The sequence below is a fragment of the Plutella xylostella genome, chromosome 30 (genome assembly GCF_932276165.1).
Source record: "Plutella xylostella chromosome 30, ilPluXylo3.1, whole genome shotgun sequence".
NCBI classification, from domain to species: Eukaryota; Metazoa; Arthropoda; class Insecta; order Lepidoptera; family Plutellidae; genus Plutella; species Plutella xylostella.
Window position 1 is genome coordinate 5250654 of NC_064010.1, and position 16674 is coordinate 5267327.

Consider the following 16674-nt stretch of genomic DNA (forward strand, 5'->3'; position numbering starts at 1 on the left):
CTCTCATCATAATTATTAATAAGTTTCTTTTTGGGGTTTGTATAATGCATTCCAATAATTGAAGATCAATTTGATAAACATGAAATAAGTATTAATTTATTCTTTAAACAACTTAAATAACTTAATTATGTTGTTAACAATAACATTGTAATAAGTTAACATAAGAATCATAACAGTTTATGCAAAATGCAAAAAATATAAAAGTTGATTATTTGGTTTATTTATCTTATTTTGTTTTTTACCTGCCTTTGGTTAGATTGGCTAATTGCCTAGCAAGTGTAGCAACCTAGCTACTTATATTCACAATTATTTCATAAATATAACTAAAATTAGACTTTCCTATTTTTTTAAAGATGTAAGCAACATCCTTGTAGTTACCTACCGCTAAAGTATGATGGTTTAGGTCTACTTCTACTAAGTACGTCTGAAAAATAGGTGTAGATGGAATTTATGACTTAAATCTAATGACAAAAGTGCGTATTTGCGTCGGCCGCAGCGTCACTATGAAGTGCTCATCTTCTGCCTCGGGTTCGCTTGTATCCTTGATTTCTTCTCTTTTCTTCACAGGAATTGCTCTGAAAATATCATATTTATCATTCTTTATGGTTTTCTTTCGGGGGAAGACCATTAATGTGTAAAAAATAGTTAAAAGCAGCTTCATTCTCTAGTTTCTCACGCTGGCAAAGTGGTAACCACCACCAGTGGTCCACTTTACCCCCGGCCACTGTCTTAACCCACCTTACATACATCATTGAATTAGGAAGTACTACTTATTTGTGGCCATTGTTTCTATATTATTTTGTAAATAATTAAAATGCTTTACCTTTTCCTTCTTTTGTTTGAAAAGTCCTCTTCGGCATTATGATATTCATTGTCATCTGTGATTTGGTCTGCAGCAGCTGTGAAATTAATGTGTGTTTGAATTTCCCAATGCCATTTTAGTTTTACGGAATATCTACTTGCGACTAATATAATAATATATTAACAAAATACCTCTGGCTTCATTCTCATCACTTCTATATTTAATATCTCTTTGAGTCTTCCGACTACCTTTCTTTTCCTCTTTTTCAGGTTCAGTGGGATTTTGCTCCATAATTTTGTCAGTTACGGCTGTATTAAGAGCTGGTACATTTGCATGTTTATCATCATTTGAATCAATTTTGATGTTATTCTCAAAAAACTCTTTCAATTTTAAATCAATCTCATCTGTTGTGGAGTAAGATGAAATTTTTGAAGGGGTTGATAGCTTTTCTGATTGCTCAGTAGATGACTCAGTTTTATCACCATATTTTTTCTGAAATATACTTTTAACATTCAATTGATAGACCTTAGTGGATGATTGCTTCTTTGCTTCATCATCAGAAAATAGTCCTTTGAAAGATTTAGATGGTATGTAACCTTTCTCCTCTTTACTGCTATCGCGGAATTTATCTTCATCATCAAAAATGTTGTATTGTGTCTGCTCGGTAACTCGAGCTATTCTTCTAAGACTAAATGATTTTTGTTGTACAGTTGTTACAGGTGTTTCGGTACTAGTTAACGTGGGTGACGAGTTAGAGGCTTCTGTAGTCACCTTAGTAGTTGATAAGATTGTAGACGATTTAGTTGTTTCTACATCTTCTTCATCTGACTGTATAAGTTCTTCTTCAATGGTAGTGCTTCGAACTGTTGCTGTTGTAGTCGATACAATTTTCGTTGCGGATGGTGGAGGGTTATATTTTATTTTTGGCGTTTCATCCGAATCATAGTCGTCATCGTCAAAACTACGTTTTATGGCTTTCGTATCTAGTTTCTTAACAAACATGTCCTTGACTAGTGGCGAGGAATTTTCTTCGGCACTTATTTGTCTATGAGCTTCTGTCTTCCTGTGTTCTCTTAGTCTGCGGTCTAGTTTTTCATCGGTTATAAAGAAAGGCATGAATGCGCCAAGTGATTTGGTCTGGCTTCGTTTCGGTTTATTGAATAAGTTATCTTTCTCGATAAGAATTTCTCTGCAATATAAAATAGGTGATAACCAAAATAACAGAACAGAAAAAAATACATAGTACATTATATTATATATATTTTAGCTGAGCGTAGTGATATCAACATAGGTACATATATATAATATCTATTAAAATAACATACCGTCTCTTTCTATTCAAGTTGAAGTCTGGCTCTAATGAGTCGTGTTTTATTTTACTTTCAAATGAATGTTCATTAAATAATTCTTCTCCATTACTCCTGTTTTCAAAATTCTTACTATGGCTATTTTTGAAGGGACTCAAAATAGGTGCCTTGTTAGAGTTTAATTTTCTATGAACTGTTCTTTCATTATTTTTTCTGGAGTACCAAGAGTTTGTTTTGTAATACATTTCGTAAATTGATTTCGTTACATCATCTTGATCTTCTGTGACATCTTTCAAAATATGTCTTGTTTCATATTCTTCCAAACCACTGTTCCTTATTACGTTTTCAGGTGTGACTTTATTGCTTTCGCGTTTACTTCTAGATTTAATTTCGTAGTTCCTCATAGAGTGATCCATTTCATTTTCATTATCAACTGACTCACGTTGTTTTCGCTGTCCATAGTTATAAGTGTCGTCGTAATCAATGACATGTCCATCTGAAAGATTTATAAATTGTAATTTTGGTCATGAAACTGAAAACCTAAAAATCTCGAAATGAAAAAAGTATTTTACCGTTCCCATAGGCATCAGGTACATCTTCTAATCCGAATGCATCATTCCCACCGCTGTATATGTATCTGCAATCGATCACGTTATTAGGCTTGGATTTGGCAGTGGGATACCCATACTTAAAGTGTCAGGTATAGTATACACTCTCAGGTTATACACTATTCATAACATACAATGCAGAATGTTCCGTGGCGATGCCACATCATTCGGAAATACATTAAATTATTTAGATTGTATTTTGTTGTATGTACAGTTATTTGTATATAGTTTGTGTACTTTATGTTCGTAGATTTAATTTCTAATACATTAAATACTGCAGACATTTCTAAGGTTTTTAAAGAATATGACATGATTGCGAGGCCAAAACTAAATGTAGAGAAAAAAAGCTGTAAGTTACCCAGTATCGGGATCGTCACTGATAAATTTCACCCTGTTTACCTGGAAGACCAGTCCATCTGCCGTGCCTCATCTAGCCACTGGTTGGCAGCCAGCGTGGTCTCCCTCACTGATGTGATGTGGCGCTGCAGAAACAACTTGCGGAGGTCCACCGTGATTGTGCCGGCTTCTGCTGCAATTTTACGTATTGCTGTCATATCATTATCATCATCTTTAGGAACCAATAATCGTCACACTATCCACCAATCCGCACTAGGCCAGCGTGGTGGACTAGGCCTTAAGCCCTTCTTCTAAAGGCTTCTTCCAAGGAGCGCCACAACACTCTGTAACTACTAAATTCCTTTATTAGATCCAGCGGGCAGAAGGATATTCCACGCTACGTTTGCCTGTTTGTGGTCTCTTCTCGAGAACGTGGCCAGTTACCTAACTACTACCTGTTATCAGTTTTCGGCAGATATGTGTTGCGATTTTGTTAACCAGCAGGTATACTAACTACATTTTGAGGCTGAAAGCTATTTTAAGGTTACCTGGTGTTGAGTCTTCATGACTGCTCGGTGGCGGAGGATCTGAAAGTACATAAATGACTCAGTTATTTTTTATCGATCACCATCTAAGTGAGGTTATTTGGCTTCAAATAAAGACCAACAGGGGCAGTACCCTCTTAGAGAATAAAATATGGTGAAAGAAAGAAAGAAGACGCGTATGCAAGAGAAAAAAGATTTGAAGCACTGCACTTGAATAGCCGGAGCACTGCATGGTTAGCGTAGCATTCGTTACTGATTACTGTTCTACGGCTCCGGGCCTAGTCAAAACTTTCGGCTTAGCCGTAGTATCACTACACCATCCGGTCATCAAAATAGTTTATGCCGTACTTTGGTACCGTTAACTCTGTAAACTCCGTAAACTCTGGTTGTGGAACGTTAAGATCAAGAAAGAAAAATGTCATTTATTTCTAACACACACAGAAACAACGAAACAACACATAGTTACGCTTACAAGAAAGGATAAAAAAGTAATATTTTTTTTTAGCGCGAATGTTGCTTCCCGGTGCCGAAACGGGTTCTAGCTCAGCTTGATGCTATGGCAGGTATACTACACCACACCATAGCATATCATTGGCCACAGCATCTATATAGATGATTGTTGCAGCGCTCGTGGGTTATGATTATGAGTTACGACGGCCGCACCGTCGTTGATGGCTGTATAGTCCAATAGCAGCACGACATTTTTTGCCACAATGGTTGCAGACGAAACGCGATTCCATACATAGAACCACCACACAATAGAGGTTAGAAGAATATAACATGTCGTACCCTGAGTGCTATTATCCGTCACCGTATTCTCAAGCCGCAGCAGCACGGCGCCGCCGCGCCACGGCTCCAGCGTCAGCACGTGCACGCGCGGGGGGACCCCGTGCGAGTGGAGGGAGGAGAACTGAAACCAGAATAGTGGGATTACCACCAGCGACACATTAGCAATTTACGCGTCGCTCGCTTGTCAAATCTGAAGTAACTTGTATGTATCTCACAGATAATTTGATAAACGAGCGACGCAGCTTATTGTGACGGTGGTGGTACAGTAGCAGGATATCGAAGCATGATGATCGGAAGATAAGAGAGGAAACAGAGGGCTTCCTTGCTGGGAGACGACTAGTTACTCGACGACTCTTAAAGGTACATTAGTACAAGGCGTGAGTACGTGTTTTTTTTTCTTAAAGGTAAGCGTCCACCTGTCGGTATCGTACGTATCGAAACAAACTATTTTTTATGAATGAAGAAACGGTCGGTGTCAGCAATGCCGATGAAGTGGACGCATATAGTTTGTGTGAATTTTTATGCAAAGAATACTGAATGCGATGTGTCCGTTCATCCGTAACGTACGTTGCGGAAAGGTGGACGCTTACCTAAATACTTCTTCAGGGGGTCCATAAAAAGGGGGCCTTCTGAGTATTATTATTGAAAACTTACTGGATTATGAAGTTGTATAAGTGTGACGTAGACTGACGTTCGTGACTTCATGACTCACCCTCTTGTTCCTGACATTGGCCCACTTGCGTCGGTTGATCCGGTCACCGCTAGCCAGGAACGCCCAGGGCTCGTACTTCCACCGCAGCGCCGCCTGGGAGGCTCGGTCGAAGAACGACTGCTTATCTGTCCACCAGAAACAAAAGATGTTTGAGTTTAGACCAGTCTAACAGTACAAAATCATCAACTGACTACGGGAGGAATCAAAGGTTTGGTTGGAAAACTCCATAGAAGAGTAAGGAGTAACGTTGTGAAATATCTCGACCGCATGTCGCCTGAGGCCAATGAGCAGCCACTTGTATCGTATAAGGACATTAACACAGTTATGATTGGTTAGTTAAATGGATGTCTATCAAGAACGTGTATTATGTTTGATATAAAGTGTTTTGGATATACTGTATCGACGCGCCTCTTTTTTAGGTGAGTATCAACCACAAACCTTCAGGTTTCCTCCTCCCGAACACGATCCGTTGTTTCCCCCTCACGATGAGGCCCACGCCGCCCTCCTCCTCGTTCAGGGACTCTTCCAGACCAAACCCGTCGTCCGTCAGCAGACGACGGTGCACCTGAAGGTAGTATTAAGGTATTTTAAATGACGGTGTCAAATATTTGACGGTGGACTATACAGCGTTGGTTGCCGTAGTCAAAAGATTAGCCAGCCCGATTGTTTATTAGTTTACGACTGTCCAGGGTGCATCGAAAATATCCAGAGTACAGCTAATACCATGGGGAGATTCGTAGACCCATAAATATGTATGTTTTGGAGGCCTATCTCCAGTAATAGATCGTTGGCTTGTGTAATTATTTGTGTTTAAGTGTTCTGTTGCCAGCAGCAGGTGATGACATATTTTGCGGTACTGCTATTGCTGAAGGTTCTAATTATGAAGACACATAAATCCTCCCTCTCACCATAACCTCGACCTCCCCCGGCCGGTACGAGGCTCCCCCCTGGCTGCGGTCCACCAGCACGCACAGGCCGCTGGAGTCGTTCCCCTGGATGCAGATGCGCGACGTCACCGGGTAGTAGCAGGACGGAAGGTACTTCTGCTTCTTTTCCGCTGGAACATTGGTGAGGGGATATAATTTACATATTCATATGTTGAACGAACGGCCAGAAAATTTACGCATGTACTTAGTTTTAAAGTGAACGAACTGCAAGCATGGCTATAGGAACAATATCTGATAAGACGTACTTATTAACTATGTTAATCTCTGAGGCCCTATACAGAAATAAAGCTGGCTTTTATTGCGTGTACAAAAAATTGTGTTGCAACGTCGCAAGGCAAAAAGCTGCGACAGTAATTAAGCATTTGCCCTGAAAAACTGTCAAAACAGTCGCAGATTTTTGCGATGCGTCGTGGTAACGCAGTTTTGTATACACGCCCTTAAAAGCTGGTTATCTGCGCCGATCTGTCAGTTTCATACTATTTCAGCGCTGATAAGCTTATAAGCTAAAGCGGTGACAGCACTTACCAGTGTTGGTCTCATTCCAGCAGCTCCTCCTCATCATCTGGCGTCCGTTGGAGTCGGTGAAGAACTCCTGGCTGCTGATGTTGGTGCTGAACCTCGACACCACCTCCTTGCCAAGGTCAGTCCTGGAATATGTTTTGAAATTTCAGCTTGAAATTATTGAGGATGCTTTCGTTCTATCTTGAACCATTGAGGTTCCATAAAGGAATGGTAAGTAATGTTGGCACTTACTAAATTGATTATGAAGGACAGAGTATTGTGGCGTTCTTTTATACGGCGGCCTATGTCCAGCAGTGTATCTACTACGGGCTGATGGTGATGGAAAGCATTTATCAGGAATGACTGAAGCAATTTCGATTAAAACATTTTCAGAACTTACCTACACCTCATTCACAGTCCTCCCATCCAAAGTTCCACAACCGACACACAAACACCTATAACCTACAACCCCCTTGCTTACCCAAGCGGCACAGGCCCGATGACCCACTCCAGCTCCACAAACTCCTCGCCGCGGTAGAGCCTAATGACCTGAGAGACCCAGTCAGAGAACCGCTGGCGGATCTCCTTGACTAGCGGGCCGCGGATGGTGTGGATCGAGGCTTTGTCTGATACCTGATGATGATATAATCCATTGGAATTATTGCATAGGTACACTAGAAATCATATGGCTTAGAGGAGTCGTGTAAGCAGTGGGTGGAATATATTTTATTCCAAAACTGCGCGACATCATTAGATTAGTGCCACTATGTCGCATGCAGCTATACGTCTATTGCAGCCATATAACAACGCGGACTCCGGTGAATACTAAATGATTGCAGCAATTGCAATCACTTCTAGGAAATCAGTATTGTCATAATGCTATTGTTAACAGAAGCGCAAACAAGACCTCCTACTGTACCACTACCACCACATTAAAAGTTATCTTAGTAAAGTTCTCTCTTTATGTCTCTTCTCTCTCTCTCTTACCGGCACAGCATCAAGACTTCCAGGCCTAAAGCTGTAAGCCCCAGAATGCACCGGCGCAGTCGTCTGGCTGTAGTAGAAAAAGTTCTGTGACACCTGCACCCTCGCCCCGTCCTGGTGCTGGAGGGTCTCCAGCAGACCTGTGTCCTTGTTCACGTGCACTCTGATGTACTGGAAGAAAGTTTGGCTGTAAGTCTTCAATACTAGGAGGTATAAGTGGCAAGCTATTTGATCGACAACCGGAGATCTTAGATAGGTAGCAGTTAATGCCTGGATGAGGATAGCAGTGGAAAGATTGCTGTGGCTCTCCGTGGTGTGCTTATGCTGTGATGATGAAGATCAACATTCTTGATTAAATTACCTCTTCAACGTCAATGATAGACTTTATAAACTTATGTAAACCTACTGTTTTGGTAGGGATATAAAAAGGATCTATACGAACCTCATTTGATATGCAGTATACTTTGTCCAGATTTTCCTCTGAGTTGGTATTTTTTGTGAAAGCTGTTTCCTTCTGCAATAAAGTGAAATTACTTAGATTGATATTTTGTTACTGATTATTGGTTATATCTAAGCCATGTGTGTACGTATGTAACTTTTTTATAGAATCAGCATTTACATTAAATACTTAATATTTAGAGATAACTAGTGTCTGCATACACACTCACTCTGCCACTTATGTACTCTACAGACAGATTCTTCCAAATCAAACTCCAGGAGTAGACAAAAAAAAATATACAAACCACAGCATCATGCACAGCAGTGACGTAGAACGAGGCGTACCCCAGGGCGGGCACGCTCTCCGCCTCGAACACCAGCTCCTGAAGGGCGGCGGAGCGGCGCCCCGGCAGGTTGATGACGGGCGGCGGGAGCGGCAGCAGCTGGTACTCTACGTCGTCATCTGGAGGTTTATATGGTATTTAAGGTTGGAATAGTCACGCATTGTTTGGTCCAAATCATGTAAGGTGGACAGATGGGAGCCGTAAGCTTTTTTATTTGAATGTATATTTAGTGATTTTACAGGCAATTTTATTGAGTCCAAACAAATTCACCGAAGTTTTTATTCTGTAGTGTCCGAGTTAGAGCACTGTATGTATAAGAGTGCTCTTCATAGTTTACATATTTTATTTACAGTAAGCTTTTACCACTGCGTTTTGACTAAAACAGTTAAATTAATCTATATGATTTTGGAAAGGCTCTCTGTTTCCAACCCAATGTAATTCACTTACAAACAGATGCGTCTGGAAAGAGTTTAGGGGCTGTTCTTTACATGGGTGATCAGCAGGGACTGTATACTGACCATTAGCATCCTTGATGGAGTAGCTGAGCATGGTCGCCGGCAGTCTCACGAAGTGGTAGGTCTTCACGCTGGACGGATTGTACAGCAGAAGCAGTAGAGTGTCTTGGGTTTCGCTGAACTGGGGAAGAAATATTAATTTGTTTCTTGAATATGGGTTTTTCTGAAGGATCACATAACAAATAAGATTGTCCCTAATTAAACTAAAGTAACCTAATATAGCTCCTAAAATCCGTGAGCTGAAGAAGGCCGGCCATAACAATAATATGCCGATGAATCGATGACCATTGGAACGTAACGAGTTATTTATCAAGTGGAGATAACGAACAGTCTGGAAGGCCGAAAGCAGAGTGTTGTGATGCTTCAAGAAGAAGAAGCATTATGAAAATTATGAATATCTCATATTTGTGCAATAAAGTATTAAATAAATAAATACATATTAAAGGCTCATGGTGATGATGAAAAGGATCTCTCTTTTTCAATCATAAATCATAATACAGTTAAACAACTTACTATACATTGGCTGACATTGAGATCATGACAAACGACGAATTGCTGCTGGTTCTTTGTCCTTCGGCTGCCACCCCAACTTGGAGTCAAGTGGCTGTGCATTAAGATGAAAGTAAAAGTAAAGAATCATAAAATCATTCTTTTAAGTTATAAATATTTTAAGTACTTACTAACACACTGTATTTTAATATGTCTACTAACAAAATTGGATCTTAGTAATCTGAATAAAGAAATTATTATTATTAGTTATTATTATTATAAATTATAAAGATGTAAAAAAACACATAATACAAGGCACAGTGCAAAGTAACCGAGTGATGTGGTTGTGGAGTCAACTTTTTTTTTTTATGAAATTGATACAAATGAACTGAATGATAACTGTATTTACAGACCTTAGCATTACAGAAACCTTTTTCATGCTAGCATCTAGAGCATCTGTCAAGATCCTGATGAAATCGTTGGCCACGTGCTGTTGACTTGTCCCTGCAAAGTCCGTAGTTTATTAAAAATAAGAAGACTGCGGGTGGTTTGCTTGCGAGTCACCTCTGACTACCTCTGCGGGGATTATAGTCGTGAGAAAAATATGTTTTTATGTAAATAGAAGAAAAAGATACATAAAATCTTAACCAAAACAAGCACATATGAAAAGAGTAAATGATGACAGTAAAGTTACAGAATGCAAAGATCTAATGAGAACTCATTTACCTGTGATAGCATCGTGATGATGCGCCAGTGAGACGGCATGACGAAGTAGGTGGAGTTCGTAAGAGTCATCGAAACGGGTGATCACAGAGAGTTGTTTGAAAACCTGAGGATAATATAAATAATCGTGAATAGTGTTGACAAATTGGATTGGAAAAATATGGGTTTTCGGTACCCTAAAGATTTCATTTGGGGGTTATAAAGAGACGATAGGGATAAAAATCAACTCACTGACCTAAATAAAATAACAGTCGAGTCGTCTGACAAACTGTACGAACTACGAATTTAAGATGTCTGACCAGCTCCTAGCTGTGGAACACAATATATGAGATAAAATTGTAAGTTTTTTTTTATTTAGGTTACTTACCTGCAGGAACTGATGACTTCTCTTGATAAGATACTTGAGACTGGGGCGGGAGGTGTAGTATCCACTCCAGTATGTTTGAGCGTCGGTGCCGTATGGAAAATAGTCTCCCTGTGAGTGAAAGAAAGGAGAAAGATTAGTAGCAAGAATCCAAAGAGTACTCGTAAACGAAACCAACAACGCCTCTTCAATTGGTAAGTATGAATGTTTTTTGGTTATTTCAGTACTGACGACGTACCGACCAATTTATTGTGTATCATTTAGTATCTAGTTACTAAGCTCATTTTTTTAAGGTAGGCAATGAAAAACATACCTTCTCAGTGTGCATCGTTTTATCTCGTCTCCCATACAAATAAATGGCTTTTAGATAGCAAGATGGACTCGAATAGAAAATATTGATATCCGATAGATTCGCTGAATGCTTGTGGACATGACTAGAAAAAAAATATTAATATCTTTAGGAATTAGACTTAGGGCCCCTTGCACCAACAAATTAAATCTTGATTTAGTGTCAAATGTCGATTTAAGAAACGTCAGTCCTTATAAAATTTGACACTAAATCGAGATTTAACACTAAATCTACATTTAATATGTTGGTGCAAGTGGCCCCTAGTTACTTATTTACCTACAAAAACTTGATTGATTTTAATAATTGCCAAAATGAATAGGAGTTGTTAAATGTTTACGCTCAAAGTTCATCTTGATCTGTAGATGGCATGCAAGGTTTCTTAAAATGCACCTCACCATTAACCCGCATTGATACAGAGGCCTGTTATTCTCTTTATTTTAGCAAGTCGGTGAGACTCAATGACAAAGGTGAGACTTGACACCGTGCTGAATAGTTGGCGTCTGTCACTGACTGCTCAGGGTGCACCAGATGTATTCAATGAGTATATATTATTATGTAATGGATATAATGTTTCTTTCATGCGTGCTACGCTTACTTGATAAGTTTGTCCATGTTCATAAACCAGCTGGCCGCGCTCTGATAGGCGAAGTCTCCGCCCATCATCACCACGATGTTGTCATGGTCATAGTATTTTGCTTGATGCTCAATATGGGCTATGAATTCGCTCACCTAGAAAGAAACGGCTTTTGGACTTCACAGTTTAGCAAGATTTAGATTTCCTATGATTTTTCAAAAGCGTAAAGTTAAATCGATAATGCATGCCATTGATATTGTACCTACTCTACTATCCATGGAATAGAATGAAAGGTACTTAAGTATTGAAATCACTAACCCTTTTATCAGCATTATAAATATTGCTCTCAGGATCGTTCATAATGGGTTCATCATTGCAGAGGAAGTCGAAGCAGAACCCCTCGGGAGGGTTGTAGAGGTTGAACAGAGTGTGTGTCATTATATCGGACATTTTACCTAAAAATATGATACGATAATAAACAATTCAATAAATCTAATTTGTAAAAACTTCAATAACTTATACAGAATATTGTGAAAGTGGTATAGAAAGCCAAAGGAGGGTGACTCATGGGGTTATTATGAACAACCTGAGTTCGATTTACGTCAGGAACTTCGTAGATTCGTGAGAAAAAACTACTTCCCATAATCACGAGCCCAACAAAAATATAAATATGAGAATGTTTTAATATTCATAAGTCGTAAAACAAAAGTGAACCCCTGAGTCACCCCTTTCGGCTAATTATACCACTGCTAATTGAAGACTGGTTAAAATTATTTTGCATTCAATTACCAAGTAAATCACTCCCCCTCCACATAAACTCAAGTCGGTCCTCATCAATCATCGCTTCCCTCTCCTTGTAATCAACTCTTGATATGAACAGTCCATCATAGCCCATCTGAGCCAACAAGGAGGCTTGTTCGCGACTGTGTCCGTATGTGTCTATCTGCCACGCTGCTTTGGGCTTAGCACAGGGACCAAGGGTATCGTTTATCTTTCTGCAAAAATATTTAAAGACTTTTGGTAAAGAAACTTTGGATCTGGACTGTGGATACTTTCAAATAACCGTTGACAGGTTTACATAAGTAGTTTACATTATGTATATTTTTAATTCCATGCCAGTAACTAACATTTAAGTATATACAATATTTTGATAGAATACTTTCCAGCAATGAAAAAGTTCAAGTGACATGGAATGGCAATGACAGAGGAAACTTTTTCATGTATAGATGACATGTTAGAAGATATAACTAGTACCATTAGTACATTATAATCGCAGTGATCTCATTCAGATTCTCTTTAGCATTATTACCTTAGACCCCAGGTATAACTGTCAATAATGGCTTCATAATCGGCAGTGGCCTCATCGTTTTGCACCCAGCTCCCTCCCGCTATTTCAATTCGTCCTTCTTGAACCAAGGTCCTGAACACATTCCTCATGGAAGGCCGCTGCTCCTTCCACCATCGCCAGAAGTAGGCTGACTCCGCAAATGTGAACCTGGGAAATAGTTAGTAGAGTGGTTGTTAGAAAATTTTCTAGTTCTATTTTGTATATAATTTTTGTAAGTACTTATATATGTTTGTACTACCTAGCAATAATCGCGTGTTGGCCGTAGCTGTTAAGCATTATTATTATTATAATAAATAAATAAAATAAATAAATAAAACTTAAGAATTAAGAAACTGTTAGATTTGGAGTACGAATAGAAAAATCATGCTCATTTACGATAATTTACGAGTAATGCATACTTAATCAGACAAGAGTAGTTTGGGACACTATCCAGCTTGATAGACCGACGAACTTAGAGATAGTTAGAGATAGCGCCCCTTGAAAGAGGCCTATGTTCAGTAGTAGATTAGGGGATGAGGAGCTTATTGCGAGTTGGTGTAGGTAGGTACTCACTTTCTATTCTTGTCGTGAAGTAGTTCTGACAATACAGAGTGGAATATTAGTTGCACGTTTGCTGTGCTGACCTGGGTCCTAGCTGTAAGAATTACAAAGTACATAAGTAATTAAATCATTTGCAGTGGATCAGTGGTCCATCATTTTGTGGGGGTTTTGGGTGATATCGAGTTGTGCGTTAGTGTTCACTGTTCGGGGCACGCCGGATTTGGAGTGATCAGTGGTAGAGATATGTTGACATACTTACTTCCATACTCTCTCAGCACAAACTTGCTTGTGTTGGGGTCCACCAACCCGCACTAGGCCAGCGTGGTGGACTAGGCCTAAACCCTTCCTTCATTGGAAGGAGACCCGTGCCCCAGCAGTGGGGACGTGAAGGGTCGAGTGTATGAATGGAGTAAGGCGGGGATGACTCATGTTACATGAATGAACATAATTAAGATTTATATTTTTGTGTTCTAATTTGTAGTTTATTTATTTGTTGTTGTTTTTATTCTAATGTTACTAACTTAAACCGTGTCTACTAACAATCTCTGAGTCTTGTTACTTGAATAAATGAAATGATGATGATGACTTACTTCCATAATAATATTCGTCGAAAGTCTTGACCCAGCCCGCGTCCATGTGGGAGTGAGGGATGAGGTGCACGTTGAGAGCTCCTTCTCTCGTTTGAGGACATTGCTGGAAAATTTCAAATGTTTGTCATCTAATACACAGCCGGGTTCCACTCACAAAATGCTGATACCAAATAACCCCAATTTTTAATTTTTTTTTATGACAAACATTCAATGTTGCAGAAAGCGTCATTAAGCTAGCCTTTTAAATTTAGTAGTAACTTCGTGTTTTTCTCATTGGAATCTTTTCATTGCCCATGAGTGTAGTACAGTTAGGATGAACGAAACCCTTCTCATTTTTATGGTAGCATAGTCATTCTGGGGAGAGGTGCTTTGAGGTAAGCGTCCAACCTTCGGAATCGTACGATGCGTACTCAATGGACACATCGCATTCATAGTACTATTTCTATAGAAATTCACTCAAGTACGTTCACTTCATCGGCATTGCCGACGTCGTTTCTCCTTCCATTTACGAAAATCCGCTTAAGCTTCTTTAGTAAAGGGTAGTACTTACCTACTTACATCTATAAAAAGTAAAGCTAGCTAATGTGTCACTTACCTTATAACCGCATTGACCTCTGTAAATTAACTCAACTCTACAAATGCAACACTGTAATAAATATAAAAACAAGACAAAGTGTCCATTATATTTACACATTGTAATGAAAGTTTATTAATACACACTGTCTAACATCAGAACTATGGCATTTCCAGCTGAAGATTTTCACCACGTTTAAAACCCGTAAGTAGGCACACTAAGTATTCGTTCATGATTTCCTGAATAAATATTATGATATCACTTTTATGTTGTAAGACAAACAGCTGAAACATTCAGTTTCATGAAGTAAAGTGATTGTTCACTAAATGTGTTGTAACATGGGGTTTGAATCGGTTGTTTGTTTAAGTTAACATAAGGAAGTGGTTGCTAGCGTGTGAAATCGTAAGATTATTGTGGACAAGAAGTAAGGAATGTTAGGGTGGAAAAATGTACCCTGAAACCTGTAATAGTTTGCTTTTATAACTGACAAACACTGACCTTTAGGTTTTGCCTTTAGGGTATGTCACCGTGGTGAAAAGATTTCCAGTGAGATTAGCGTCAGCCACTGATTGTTTGAGGTGCGATGGATAGCTTATGAACTATTTTTGGTTAATATTGTCAAGAAATGATATATGTATATAATTATAATGATTTTACTGACCAAAAACAGTGACTCGTGTAGTTCAAGAAGCGTCTGCAGACTCACGCTACACTTGCGATCTCTGTGGCAGAAGGTGTCGAGCTGCAATAGCACTCTACAGCCACAAAAAAAGATGCGCACAAACCTCTCCCATCGAATAAACTGACGCTGCAACTATCATCTGATCAAGATGTCGTGGCCAATGATGATGATGATGACTGACTAAAATTTATAAGAAGGTATTAACATCGGTTCATTTGTCTTCGAGAAACAAAGTCACAAATGTTTAGAAAAATGAATTTGTCCACGTAAATGGTACCGTAATCTACTTTTGAAAAAATGTATGTATGGTCAAGCCCTAACTTTTTTCAGGCATTGTGAAAACATTACAAACATCTAGGTACAAACATTAAATAAACGTAACGAGAGATTTGTTTCGATTAACAAATGTGCACAGTTTTTTCCTTGCAGTACCTCCAACCATTCGTTGATCATTCTATCCTGCTAGAAAAGTTAGAGTACTATGGGGTCAGAGGTCAATCTCTCGCACTATTTCAAAGCTACCTACAAAATAGGACACAATTCGTCGAAATAAAATATGTTGAAAATGGTGTTGAACGAGTAGCAAAATCCGATGCGGTTAAGATCAGCAGAGGCGTTCCACAAGGATCAATATTAGGACCCATCTTCTTTATAACTTTCACGAATGACCTTATCAATTTCATAACAAACAAAGTCCCTGATATGAAACTGGTAGTCTTTGCTGACGACACAAACGCAATTTTACATTCCGATGAGATGGATGCACTGAGCCAATCAGTTAACCAAGCTCTGTCAGCGTTTAACATGTGGTTTAGTGCAAATAAGCTAGTCCTTAATCCAAATAAGACGAGTGCGATACTGTTTAGAAATACTGTAAGAAATAATGATAAACTTGATATTGAGCTGAACGGAGATAAAATTGAACTTGTTGACGAAGTGAAGTTTCTCGGTATCCATATAGACTCACTTCTAAACTGGAAGCATGAACTTCTAGCAATAGAGGGTTCCATAAGCTCAGCTTGTTATGCCCTCAGAAGTTTCAGGGATGAGCTGAGTCTAAATCATCTCAAGATGGTATATTACGCGCTAGTGGAATCCCGGTTAAGATATAGCATCATGTTTTGGGGCCACAGTTACGATTATAACACCAAGAAAGCTTTTACTTGCCAAAAACGAGCAATTCGTACAATGGTTAGAATTCCACCATGGGAGTCGTGTCGGGAACATTTCGTTCGGTTAGGCATACTGACAGTTCCATGTCTGTATATTTTTGTCTTGCTTACCAAGCTAGCAAAGAACCTACCGAGATTTGAATCTCCCGAAAATAAAACTGCGCGTAATAAAACTAGGAGGAAAGACATACGCATAGATACTGTGCACCCAACTCTGCAAGTCGCAAAACACAGTGCGAGATACCAGGCAATCACTTTATATAATAAACTTCCTTCACACCTAAAACAAATTGATAAAATAGCTTCATTCAAAAATACATTACAAAAACATCTATTGGAAAAGTGCTTCTACACAATAGACGAATTTTTAAATGACTAATATTTTTATTTTATTTTTATTTGTAGTTATTGTATTATTATTTGACATGATTATTTTTTTTT

General features: G+C 38.9%; 1 protein-coding gene across 1 annotated transcript; it reads right to left on the minus strand.

Annotated features, from left to right (window-relative positions):
* Window positions 1-247: 247 nt before the first annotated feature.
* LOC105390371 (lysosomal alpha-mannosidase) lies at window positions 248-14734 on the minus strand. The gene is made up of 29 exons (XM_048631949.1): window positions 14401-14734; window positions 13806-13908; window positions 13228-13309; window positions 12637-12822; window positions 12117-12322; window positions 11646-11782; window positions 11349-11482; window positions 10718-10838; window positions 10408-10515; window positions 10044-10146; window positions 9731-9821; window positions 9342-9432; window positions 8832-8949; window positions 8275-8432; window positions 7974-8045; window positions 7535-7702; window positions 7029-7180; window positions 6572-6693; window positions 6008-6156; window positions 5538-5664; window positions 5100-5224; window positions 4388-4508; window positions 3602-3640; window positions 3117-3246; window positions 2682-2746; window positions 2128-2605; window positions 994-1991; window positions 824-899; window positions 248-575 (listed from the first exon to the last, which is right to left on the minus strand). Exons 1-29 carry the CDS (start codon window positions 14497-14499, stop codon window positions 449-451), a joined length of 4686 nt encoding a protein of 1561 aa, XP_048487906.1. The 5' UTR covers window positions 14500-14734; the 3' UTR covers window positions 248-448.
* Between the last annotated feature and the right edge of the window lie 1940 nt (window positions 14735-16674).